Source organism: Rhea pennata, chromosome 24 (genome assembly GCF_028389875.1).
Source record: "Rhea pennata isolate bPtePen1 chromosome 24, bPtePen1.pri, whole genome shotgun sequence".
Lineage (NCBI taxonomy): Eukaryota > Metazoa > Chordata > Aves > Rheiformes > Rheidae > Rhea > Rhea pennata.
The window spans coordinates 1941852-1955302 of record NC_084686.1 but is presented as its reverse complement, the minus strand read 5'-3'; the positions used below and the strand labels follow the sequence as shown (position 1 = coordinate 1955302).

The 13451-nt window shown below is 39.5% G+C and overlaps 1 protein-coding gene across 7 annotated transcripts in view; it reads left to right on the top strand.

Moving 5' to 3' along the window:
• NCAM1 (neural cell adhesion molecule 1) overlaps positions 1-13451 on the top strand; it is a 142188-nt gene that overhangs the window by 96467 nt on the left and 32270 nt on the right. For 2 of the 7 annotated variants that reach the window (XM_062594620.1, XM_062594623.1), the window contains exons 15-17: positions 692-706; positions 5241-5276; positions 7329-7370. The exons of the other annotated variants lie outside the window; for them this stretch is intronic. In XM_062594620.1, coding sequence (XP_062450604.1) covers positions 692-706; positions 5241-5276; positions 7329-7370 — 93 coding nt within the window. The remainder of the gene's footprint in view (positions 1-691; positions 707-5240; positions 5277-7328; positions 7371-13451) is intronic. 7 annotated transcript variants of the gene reach the window in all.

Here is a 13451-nt window from a genome sequence, read left to right as displayed (position 1 = left end):
GGGGGAAGGCAAGAATCAAAAAAACAGAGTCTTGAGCAGCAAGTGACAGGGGTGGGAGGGGCGAGGGAGGAAAAGAAGTGTAGCTGTGGCTAGGGCAGATGTGACAAAAGCAGGGATGTGGTGGGGTGCATCTCTTACCATTGTACAAAGCCTCACCCAAGTACTTAGGATCCTTAATGAACCCACCACAACTTCTGGGGTTCTTCTCCTCCGTTCCATTTGCATTTAAATCTAGTGCCTCTTCTTCTTCCCACTGTCACACCCATACTTCACTTACTTCATAAGTCTTTTGAAACTACTGTGCAGGACCTTTCCCTGAGCTCAGAGCTAACAATATTCCCAGCCCATGTATGTGCATGCTTTGAGGCCCTATGAACTGTGTCTGATCTTGATTTGGTTTATCAACTTCTGCCTCACGAGAGTTGCTGAGCAATATGGGACAGCACATGTGCCTTGCTGCCTGGAAATCCAAGACCTGCACAACGAGCCAGCCCTCACAATTGATGTCCATTTTGTTGTGATGACTCCTGTTGCCCATCCCACTTACTAGGGTTGGGTTTGGAACAGCCAGTGTGGTGTTTTGAATTTCCAGCTCCATGGTCTCTATCTCCTCTTCTCATGTCTTTTACATTTTTTTTTCTATCTTTGTCTTTTCTTTTTTGTCTGTGTTCCATCCATGGAAAAACCGCAGGCATATCTCATTCACGTAAGTGCCTCTCTGCATTTCTTTCACTCCCTTTTTCTGTTCCTGGAGTGTTCCTGTAACATACATAGCACTAGTATTTAATCTAGTGATATTTTCCTCTTACAGTCCTTAGAAATGAAGTAATCAGTACTGTCCATTTCCTAACAAGACTGACACTAGAGTAGCCGTTCTTCTACTCTGGTTAATACTGCTCTGTTTGAAACAGATCTAGGGATTAACACCTGTTTCTTTATTGTATAGCATGCAATTGAAATATTCAACTTACATGATTTTTGTGATAGTAAAGATTAGCTTGTTAACCACAGAGTGAAGTAGTGGAAGGCTTCGTTTTTAGGAATTGATCCAAATTTTTCGAATTTTAATAAAATGTAAAAAAAAAAAAAAAAAAAGAGAGAGAGAGAAAACTTCAGCTAAATTACAGATCTTTTTCAGACCAAAGAGCTAATCAAAATTTAGAATTTTAACTTTTTCAAAATTTTGAAACAGAAATAAACTTCGAAAAATTTTCACTTTTTTTCTTTCTAATATTCTTTACGTTTAGAAGGCTTTAGGCAGTCTTCCAACAATTGTGTAGAATTGACACTTAAAAAAACACACCCACACATACACAAAAAAACTATACTAAATTTTAAAGTATGCATTTCTTTGTCCTCCCAGGAAAATTCAAAAATCAGTTGAAGAGAAGTCATAGTGGATTTGATGGATGTATTTGTCAGTCAAGTTTGGTATAATAATATATGCTCCATAGCTTTGTTTCTTTCAAATCAGAGTTACACAATGGCAGCAGAAGAAACCTCTTTAAGCATTACTCTCTGTATTCAAACAGATATCTGTGGGATGAACTGTTGTTATTCCAACAGTTTGGAAACAGTTTCCAATGATTGGATTGATGAGCTCTGTGAAGCTGCTGTTGGATGCTTTGAGATTTCTGAAGTTGAAGTCAAAAAGATTGTTTTTACCCTAACTGCAGGATTTGAAGCACATATCAGCTATTTTTCATTAGCTTATGGTGTCATTCAAAAGTTTGGAATTAGTGGATAACTAACAGGATGAATGGATCAGCAGATAGGTTCAGAGGTATGTCTCAAGGTGGATGAATGAGTTGACAGATGTACAGACAGAATTTCAAATTGCAGTAGTAACAAAGCGCATAGTAGACCGGGAGATTTATCTTACCTGATGTGTTCCTTGATATGCAGTATGCTGTCCAGAAGTGTTCAGAGCTTATTAATTTCATCAGGACCAATTTACCCCTTATATAAAGTTAATTGTGATTAGTATTATATCCATTTGGCAAATGGTTTCACAGGCCATTCTGCAATGGACACCTTTAATGATATATAAGGGAGATAAGATCATAAGCATTCAGTCTCTGTGCTGATTACTGCAACAGGAAAAGGAAAATATTCTAATTACGCAGAGGAGGGAAAAGAGATTCAAAAGCCTGGTTGCAGCCACATCTAGAGGTCTGTCTGCCAAGTCTCATTCATCATTTCAATGCTAGTATGTGGTTTTTATGAAGAAGGAGATGAAATCAAACCTGTAGTACATAGTGGGGTTTTTTGTTTGTTTGCTTTTTTACTGTGACAATAGCTGTTTGAATTCAGATTGCAAAACCAAAATACACCTTTTGTGATCATGGCATTATTTGCAACAGGTACAGAGTTACCAATGAGTATTTTTAGTCTAATGTGAACAGCTATCCCTTCTGCCAAGCGATTGCTAAATCAGCTGGAATTGTAGAAGATTAGACAAGGAAAATCTTGGGACAAAAGCAATGCTGAGAGATGGCACAGAGAACATTTGATGCCAACAGAGTGAGGATTTTTTGATTGTGTATTGGAGAACATATGAAGAAAACAGCCAAGTGTAGAGTCACAGAGAAAAGTGGGGAATAAATAGCAGTGAAGGATTGTTTGGAACATCCTGTTAACTTCATGCGTAGAATTTTGTATGAAGGTCCTTAGGAGTCACAGAATCACAGAATGATTGAGGTTGGAAGGGACCTCTGGAGATCATCTAGTCCAATCTCCCTGCTCAGGGGCACCTAGTGCATGTTAGAGTTGCATCCAGGTGGGCCTTGAATATCTGCAGAGAAGGAGACTGCACAACCTCTCTGGGCAACCTGCTCCAGTGCTCTGTCACTCTCACAGTAAAGAAGTTCTTCCTCACATTCAGGCAGAACTTCCTGAGCTTCTATTTATGCCTGTTGCCTCTAGTCCTGTCACATGACACTATTGAAAAGAGTTTGTCTCCATCCCGTTGATACCCTCCCTTCAGTTACTTACAGGCATTGATAAAATCCCCTCTCAGTCTTCTCTTCTCCAGGCTATCCAAGCCCAGCTCTTGTAGCCTTTCCTCACAGGGGAGATGCTGCAGTCCTCTGATCTTCTTTGTAGCCCTATGCTGAGTTCTCTCCAGAAGCTCCAAGAATAATGTTGAATGATTGCAAAGACTTGCTGTCGTGCAGAGTTGATCTCCTTACCAGGAAAAAGAAAAAGTCAGGAAAAGCATTCTGTGGTTCATGCTATGCCACTTTAGCCAAGTTGCCCTGACTATGCACTGAATAATGCAGGGTCATCAGCGGTAGCATACGCTACTTCCTGTGTACCAATATGCCGAAGTCATTGAAATGACTGATTCAAATGAACTCCCTTAAAGAGACAGTAAGCTTTAAGGAAGAAAATTTACCACATCCTTGCAATCCCAAACTAATCTTCAAACATGCTGGAAAAAAACATTGATTCTTCTCAGCCCCTGATATCCTGCAGAATGCTCTCTGCTTGCAGCGCCTCTGTCACACATCTCATCGAAGTGAGCATTATGAGACTGTTTCAAGGAAAAGGAAGGTTTGGGCAAAATTTCCTCAAAAGCGTTGAACTGTGCTTTCTGCAAGGATTCACACTGGGAACTCAGTACTCTGGAAAGAGCATGTGAAGTATATTTGATGAGATTGGCATGTAAAAAGAGATTCTGAATCCCTTTTTCATACTGAGCAAGAGTCTCACAGAAGAAACCTTGGAGAGAGTCAAAGAAGATATCCCTTCACATAAGTTTACAAATGCTGTGGCAAAATATTTCAAAATAATAATGATGACTACCATCACAGTCTGTTCTTTGAAAGTCAATACAGACCTGCTTAACATTAAATATGGAGCAGATTTTGGGGAGACTTCTGTAATTTTGGCAGCAAAAAAAAAAATTGCAGAACAATGAAACATCTGAATGTTTTATCACACTTCCTCTTGGTGTTATGAAAATATCACAGCATTCAAACCTCTCAATGTTCTTTGTGAACTGCTGGAATGAGCCAGCTGGACAGAGATAACCGTGAAAGATGTGAGATCACAGCACTTAGGGCTTTTGACTTGATGGTTAGCTTAGCAATAGAATTGATACCCACAACCATGTCTTTATGTAATTGGCTTAAAGAATTTAAGAGCAAACTACTTTTACCTGGATAGTTTAAAGAACTTCCAATCAAGAGAAGGCTTCTTAGAAGTGTAGCCACATGTGAAAGGACAGCTGATTGCATCACAACAAGTTTTGAGATTCTGCAGCCATAACGTCAGTGTTCTGGCTTTCTTAGTTGCTATGAGAAGAACCTTTTGGAATGTGTTGTGAAAAGGGCAGTACTATCCACAGAAATGGTGCACCATTACACCTTTATTATAGATCGTGTGGTGACGCTTTCAGACTGAATCCTGACATCCCTGGGACTCTATAAGGATTCTTGGCAGGACTCTGAGGAATACCGGCTTTCCTATAAGGTTCAAAATAAATCTATCTGACACAGTGAATACTAGCCTCTGATAAAGATTTAGGATCATAAAGCAAAGATGCCAGTGAGGACTGGGGGAATATTCAAAACTGCTTAGCAGGATCTATTCATGTCTTTTTCCTTAGACCTTATATATTTCCTGCTGAGTGAGAAACTAGGACCTGGTACACAGCTGGAATTATTGGCAGGATGGACTATCAGATGAAATAAGGATTTTTTGAAACTAATTTTGGTCTTGGTCATTGAATATCATGTAGGGTCCCAAATGTCAGCGGCACACTGCGGAGCTTGGATTCTCTTGTTTTACTGCTGATGAGATCTGTATTATCACTTAACATTAGGAAGAACAGACTCCGGTGTCTAAGGATTAACCATAAGATTTGATAAATGGGACACAGTACTTTCTTAAAGGGCAGTATAAGAGAAGAGTCAAAGGAAGGGACATGCTTAAAAATAACATGTGTGGTCACTAATTTAGGTGTATTCCACTTCATTTCCACCGACAGTTAGGACTTGCTACTCTAGTGCTAGTAACTTGGGTGGACAAGGTTTATATTTAGAGAGTTGTCAGGCCTCAGCCTCAGGTTTGGCAAAGTATAAAGTTCTAGATTAAGAAGCAGCATTTATATTGCTTGTTCTTTGCAGAGAGCTTTGATTAGATAAAATCTTACCAATTTACTCTTTGTATTCCGTAGTTTGAGCATACTTAACAGAAGTTCATTCCTCTGCTCACATTCATTTCTCTTTCTTTAGCAAGTGCTGCTGCCCCTACCTCCTGTTTAGCAGAGAGTGAGTATGATGGAAAGAGGTCATCTTTGTTCCACTTTGCTCTGCATGTGTCTCCTCACTGGCTGTGGTGTAGTCTGCCTAACATCCTTGAGTGATTTTTTTTTTTTTTTCTTGAGATGAAACTAAACCTTCTGGTGAAGGAGCTGCAAATAAGCACAAGTTTGATTTTCAGGACAGACAGAAAAGCCATAAACAGCTTCCAGATGCACTGGCCTTGTGGAGGAAGTGCAACTCTGTCCATATCAAAGCTAGCAAGTGCTTTGTGCCTGGCCTTTATCATTGAGATTTCCTAACAGCTAGCTTTCCATTCTCAGGAACATTTTATGAGATGTGCTCAGCTTTTGTGATGTAAGGCTACGTTTCCTGAAATCACCTTGGCACAATAAACAACAAAAGAGTTTAGCTTCTTAGCTAAATAGAAGTGAAGTGAATGACTAGTGCCTCCCTAAGCCTGTTGCTAAGTCACTTTTTTTTAAACTACATAATCAGGTTTAAGCTGCAAACTGTGCAAGTGTCTCCTGTTCTCCCTTCACATCAGCAGGAGTGATGGCAGCATGGGAGAGGAGAAGAGATTAACCGAAGACATCTAATTTACCCCACTCTGCAGCTGTAGCATTTCTCTGCCCAGTGCAAAAGTTACCACAAGTCTTTTATCTTTAAAGATGTTACATACTATAGTAGAGGAAATCCCTTATAGCTTTCTCTATTATGCTGCATTCTCCCTGTGGCTTTTGGAAATATTTATATTCACTCCTCTTTGTCCTTCATTCCTGATAATCCTCAAATTTGATGCTCATACAGCCTACCTTTCTTCTTGGGAGTGGAGTGTTTAGTAGTATTCCTACGGGGCTTTCAGCCTATCACCTTGTCCCACAAATACTTCATTTCTCTTTGTTTTAGTACTTTCTATAATGCATGTCTTTTTCTTCTCCTTCTTTTTTTTCTTTTTTTGACAGAGCAAAGGAACAGTCATTTTTCGAATTCTGTTTCCTGTTTCTTTTGTAAAAGTATTGACTAACAAGAAAGGAAAGGAGGTTCTGAATGCACAGTACAGAGGAGTTTATCTTCTGGCAATGCACAAGTAGCAGAAATGAAGACATTCCCTTAAAGCTAACCAGACACATTTAGTGCTTGCTTTCTGAAAACTCTGGTCCATCTGTGTGAATAGAAAGAGGAGTTCAGGGTGGATGTTTGATCTTCTCTTGGCATTGTTCATATCTATTTTGTGACCAGAGAAGTACAAAAAAAGTCTGAAAGTCTACCAAAGATAACCAAGAGGTTTTCTTTGGCTCCTGTTAAAAGATACTGATGGAACAAGGGTAACAAACTGAAATCCAAGGCTGTTTCTTCCCCTTGGTAATGAACAGCCAGAAACAAGGGGTGAAGTAACCCATCAACAAGGGTACTCAATCCTTGTTGGGCTGTAAGATCTTTTCCCCTTGTTCCCTCTGGCCATGTTTTGGCCCCAGTTCATGGAGGTGAGGAAGAACTGTGTATCAGGAGGGTAAGTTCTTGTTACACCTTACTCTTACCTCTTTTGTAGCCAGGTCTGGCTAAAGCTACAGATGGGATGCTGCTCTAGAGGGCCTCCTAGAAATTCCAGTACTTACCTGGCTAGTAACAGATTTCAAGTGAACCTAAGTTGTTTTTTGTGACAAAATTAGGCAAAAATGCTGCAGCTGTTCCTGAAATTGGAATCAGAGCTTTAAAATGCTGAAGGATGAAAATCCATGAGGACTGTTGGAGGGCTAGCTTACTGGAGGAACTATACTACTCAGGCTTGCTTCTTTATGGACTAAGAGGGGACTACATTAGGTGGCAGAACTCTCCCCACAGAGAGGAGTTGTAAAATACTAGCAGCACGATGCGTTTTTGTTGGCTCTTCAGGCAGTACACGTCTGGCACAGGGATTCATTATTCATTTTTCTCATTTCCTCCTTACTAGAACTTCTCACTGTTTTCCTTCCTTTAGCCCCTGCTTCAATCTCTCGTAATTTATTTTCATGCTATACTCACCTTTATGTGTCCTGTCTATCTTTCATGTTTCCTTAGCAACTCAGCATTTTATTGAATCCGAAAGCACAGAGACACCAAGTGAGTAGATGGGAACTGCTCCGCATTGGTCCTGAGTGCTACTTGTTATGCTCTAGCCCTTGTATTGAGACAATTAAAGCACTGTGCCATGTTATTTTGATGTTTGTTAATCAACAATTGGGCAGTAATGGATTGTGTGAGCATGTAGGTGTTAAGAATCTGGCATGGTGCTACTCATCCTCCTCCTCCTGTTGTCCTACCAAGCCATGTGATAGCAACTGTTAGAAGAAACATGGAAGGAAAGAGCAAGGAAAAAGAATTTAAACGGTTGTTTCCAAAAGGAACATTTCCTTGCTTGATTTCCATCAGTAATTTTAGACTGAAAGCTGCCTTCACGAAAGGGACATGGACATGATATCCTGCCTAGCCTTGTTTTCCGTGAATTTAGGGAGTGAGATGCAGTTGATACTGGGGCCGCAGTGTTGAGAGAAGATGAGAAGTGATGAGAGAAGATGCAAATGAAGACCATAATGAGGAGGTAGAATATCTTCCAGGAGAAAGGACTGCAGGGAGAAAGGAGTATTACTCCATCTTACCAGTGATGCCCTCTCTGTATTAAAAGACTGGTTCAAGATTTCACAGGAAGTCTGTAGTTGAACTGTAAATTGGATTCAAATTGCTTCAGTTCCTGCTCAGTACTGGTTGGTTAGATGGCTGCTCCTGGTGGAACTGAGTCAAATAAGCATATGCTTCCGTGCTGGTCCTGAGTAGTCTAAAAAAAATAGCTAAAATATGCATCAGTAGATCTGCAGGCAAAAGAACTATTTCAAAATGTCTGTTTTAGACTAGATGTTCAGAGTTCAGTGACACAGCTTTCTGACACTGGGGGTATATCAAATGTGTAATTTTAATCCCTACCTGTAGGAGATTTGTAATAGATCACATCATGCACAAACCAAGCAAATTACTTGCAACACAGTCCTGGAAGATGAAGCAAAACACTTAGCAAGACATAGGTTTATCTGCACATGGATGTGTTTTGTACAACTAATCACTACTAGAAACTCAAATATTTTTCCTTTGATTTGCAGTAATACATTTTGTGTGAGTATGTGTGAATATGGTCTTTGAGAGTAAAGCTGTGTTTACTTAAAGTGGGTTAGAAGATGGGTCATCACCTCTAACCAGAAAATACTAAAAGCATGAAGTATGTGATTCTTTCTGGGTCAGGGATAGAGTAGAGGAGGATAATACAATTACTATTAAAACAGTATGGTACACTCTGTGATCATACGTATCATGTGAAATGTTATTTTATCTGCCCGTAACCGCAGTGAATACTTTCCTCCTTGCAGTATTTTTCATGTATACAGCATGCAGAATCTTAATTCGTGACATTTCTGAAGCAGCAGTCATTCTGTGCTGTTGAGGACAACTTTTCATTCTAATCACACTTTGAGAGTGGGTTGGAGAGGGAAGAGGGAAAGAGAAAGATGACAGCAAGCAGTTCAACCAATGCTTCTTGTTTCATCCTTTCTTTAGGAAGAAGGAGCTCCATTATGCCTGTTCACGTGTGGGGCTAGGAGATAGCTTTGCATGTGGGAGAAAATGTTGTATTTGTGTTTTGTGCAACATTCTTTGTTCCTTTAAAAAGAATGGGCCTTTTTATCCAAAAAAGATATTAAAAGTTAGTTCACGATAAATATTTTCCATGTTTTTTGTTTGTTTTTTTTGTTTTACGTTGTAAACCTTTCTGAGTTTACCTGCATCAAAATTCAGATTGATGCTGAATGGGAGCAGATTTGGCCTTTCGCTGATTCATTGTCATTTGTATGTATAATCTGTTTATGTAAACAGTAGGTGCATTTGTTCATATGCTAAGCTGTTCTGCAGCATATTAATGCACTACATGCAACAGCAGGGAATTGGCACTGGGCAGATGCTCTTAGAACTTGTCATCATTTAATTATGGATGACACTGCTGAGTGAGCTTGTCTGTTACCATAACTTAACCTCAATGGTAAATTAATGAAATCAGGAGCAATTAGAAATTAGGGGAACATGCTTCATAGCACCATGAAAAACTGAACAGTAGATCTAATCAAAACCTAATGAAGCTGAAGAGTGTTTCTTCGCTGGCTTTAGTGAGTTTTGACTTTGATATGTGATGGATAGCATATGAGAGGAGATGTCCAAAATCATGTAGGGAGTTTAGGACGTGGACCTTATTTGAATTAATCATCTTAGCTGTTCAGATAAGTAGTTCCGTATCAGTGGCTTAACAAAGCTTATTTTCTTGCAGCTGCTCCTCTGTGGATTGTTTTGCCTTGAGTACTCTTGAGGTCACATCAAAATATTTTTTTCAATAGAGGTACTAATTTGAATCTTTTCCTCTATCTAGCCTCCTGTTTTTTTTCTGGAAATTACAGAGATTTTTGTTCTATTTATTAGAAGGTGGTGAATAGATTCAGAAGTTGAAGGATGAGGGAGGTTGAGGACACTGAGCAAGAGACAGGCAGATAAAAAACAAAGTAAGATTTTTCCATGAAATCTCTTACTGTATCTTGCACTGTGCACCCGATCAGCTCACAGTATCTTGGAGAAAGATTGCATGGGAATCCTGTAGAGATGGTAACTGTTTTTGCTATGGAATTTCTTTCTGCAAGAAATGGGGCTGGTCACTAAAAATTTGTTATCTGTGGTGGAAATGGTAGAGGTAGTCTATTTACAGAAAAAGAAAAACTCTGAAAATTTTTTATAGTGGTTGTTTGTTAATTCATTTGTGTTTCACATTCTTTTACCCTCACCTTTCCTTCCCATCATTTCACTCATTCCAGATTTGCCAGAAAGTAACTACAGATGTGTATGTTCTCTACCACTGCTTGCGGATGACCAGAACCCAAGATCCACACCTGCAGTGCCTCAAGGCAAGCAGTGCTGGGGTTGCTGCCCTCAAAGGAATGTAATGTACGCAGACAACTCTAATCTAAAATCTAGTTAGAAAGTGAGACTAAGGGAGGTTTGTGAGCATTTTTCCAGAGCAGAAAAGACTACATCTCTCCTTCTCGTGCTTTGTTTAAATATGGTCTGCAAGTAAGCAGATATCTTGCCTATATCTCTCATTAAGCCCTGATAATAACAGTAGCAATAACAGACATTAGATTCCTTGGCCAATAATCCTGAGAGGTAGGTCTCACTATGAAAGCCCTTGTACTTTCAGATTACCACAGTATGTACTGCCTGGAGACTGAAGCTGATGTGTACTATGACCACATTCGTTTCGCAAGTTCCAAGGCAATTGGTGTTCTGACTACCTGAATTTAGCCCATGGCAGCATGATGAATTTCAGCTTTTTAGACTAATGTTTACAAAACTCTTCTGTGTCTTAGAAGCCTCCTGCAACTTGGCTTTTATAGCAGATGTATACTGCAGGTTTTGCCCTTGATCTTTAGCTAAAGCTTTCACTGGAGAGGAAATGATCTCAAAGGTAGCCTCCCTTGTCCATATTTATGCCTTTTCATATATTAGTAGCCTGTAAGGTTTAATAGTAAGCTCATTTCAGATTTGGAAATCTGTTTCCTCGTGATCAAAAGACGCTGCATACCTTTCTGGGAGAACTAGTAGTAATGGCTTTCCCCCTTCATGGTGCCCCTGCCTGGAGTTCCATGAGCATGTACTGATAACTAGAGAAAGCCTACACTGATAACTGGAGAAGATGGCTTGAATGCTTAGATACACAAAACATTTTACATTTTGTCCTATTGTATCTTTCCCCAATAACGGCATGCAGGGATCTTTCTAACTAGATTTTAGATTAGAGTTGTCTGCGTACATTACATTCCTTTGAGGGCAGCAACCCCAGCACTGCTTGCCTTGAGGCACTGCAGGTGTGGATCTTGGGTTCTGGTCATCCACATTTCTCAGTACATGCACCTCATTTTAATTCTCATTTACACCCAGCTGACAGGGAAGTAGCAGAGCAGTTAAGTAATCTCAGTAAGATGAGACAGAACTGTCATGAAAAATGCATGTTATTAAGTAGATGGTAATTCAGGAAGGGAGGCAGTGCATGGAGTGGGTGGTATTGTCCAGTCCAGCAATTGCTTTTTTCGTGATGGGTTATCATTCAGTCTGTCCACTTTTTCACCTCCTTTAGTAGTAGCTGTGTCTTTCTCAGGTGATATTTGTCATTAGCTTTCAGTGCAGAACTCTTCGTTCCTCTCCTCATTGACAGAACATCCCATTGCACACACTAAATCATTGGTGTGATTCATTGCACGTGACTCACTCCATATCCTTGAATCTTCAGGCTGACCACATTGGATGGAGCTCAAGTGCTTTTAGTGGTAACTGTTAGCCTGACCAAATCCTGTGGCAGCTCTTTAATCGATAGCTCTGTCCTTGGAAGTGTTTACACACAGTAGGTTTTCACATTTCTCAGTCATTACTATTCTTAATATTTAGAAAAATGTTTGTTTCTGCAGAAGGGAGAATACATCAGAATGAAATATCGTGATTTGTCCTCATTGAACTATGTGGGCTATAATTTGAACCATTTCACCTCTGATGCCTGGACTGTTTCTGAATAACATGTTTTCCCTTTTTTTTCCCAACAGTCTTGTATCCAACAGTCCTGTGGATTCCTTCAGCTGTCCAAGTTTTGGGGCAGAGTCCTTCTTCACAATAATTTTTATTTCTTCTCTGACTTGGTATTAATAAGCAGTGATGCAGCTGTGCCTAACACTCGTGGGGTCATAACTCAGTGCTTTCTATGGTTTAATATTCTTATATTTCCAGGCAATTTTACTGTCTCCCCAATGTTTCTGATGTATACTGGCTAATTTGATTTTGTTTGTTTTATTTAGTCTGTAATTCTGTTGTTGATTTTTCCCTTGCCCGTTGTTTACATCAGTTTTTTAATTTTTTTGTTTTTTCCATGTGACCTCCTCCACTTTCCTTTCAACCAATCATGTGCGTGCGTATCATGTGACTTTGTCATGTGGCTTGCATGGTGCTGATGATGTCGTCCACGCTGGTGAACAGAAGGTAAAATACTTTGTTCTGATTGGTTGACTACATCTGGGGGGAGGATCCCCTCTGCCCAGCAATGAGGGACCTCCAAATTCTGTTGCTCTAAAAGCCTTCTACAAGCCATTGGAGAAATTACTCACCACTGTCTGCATGTGGCAAACTAAACTCCAGTCTTCTGTACTGAGCTTGAAGGATCCTAAAACTTGGAAAAAACATGACAAAACAAAGCTAATGCGGCTCAATCATTTGCTTCTTTTATTGCCAGAATCCAACAGTCAGTGCCCTAGTAATGATCTAAAACACTTTCTGCCCTTAAAACTATTGGTGAAAATCCTTTTACCTTTTAAGAGACCAGTATGCTGGCTTCAGACTGCTAATCCATAGGAAATCATGCGAACCATACTCAAACCACCGTGTTGTCTTTTGCTTTAGCAACATTTTTACCTTTCCTGTGCTAATTCAGCTCCTGGAAACATTTTCTTTTCACAGCTATATGTTTTAGTAGCCTATCAAAAGCATCAGAAAATCCTTATCTGTGAAACTTGGTCATTGGTAGGCACATACCATTCTGATTTAAGAAAGAAATTTCTCTAGCATGAGTAAAATTTAGATACAGCTAGAGTAGGCATTGTGTTTTCATGAAATCATACCTATATTGACATACTCAGAGTACATAATGGAAAGCAACACTTCATACTGTTTGCATCAGAAGTAGTATTACATGTCTCTTGCCACAGCATCTCATTCCTCCCATACAGTATCTCTTAGAGCCAGGCAAGGGATTTAATCAAGACAGGAAATCATTTTAACAGTCCTTAACAATTTTTAACAGTCACAGTAGCTGGTGAACTCCAGGCAATCAAGAAGCAAAAGACTGACCTTTGCGACCTGTGGAGATGAGATTACTGTCCAAGTAAAGCTTGTGGTAGTAAAAAAAAAAAAATAAAAAAATAAATAAAATTAAAAAAAAATCAATAACACTGACTTTTGAAATTTCACTTAACATTCTATGCATACCCTAAAGAGAGGGGAAAGCCCTTGCTTGTTTTACTTCCACAAGTAAGCAAATTATTTTGAAATCCAAAAAGCAGCTAGCTTTATTTTTCGATC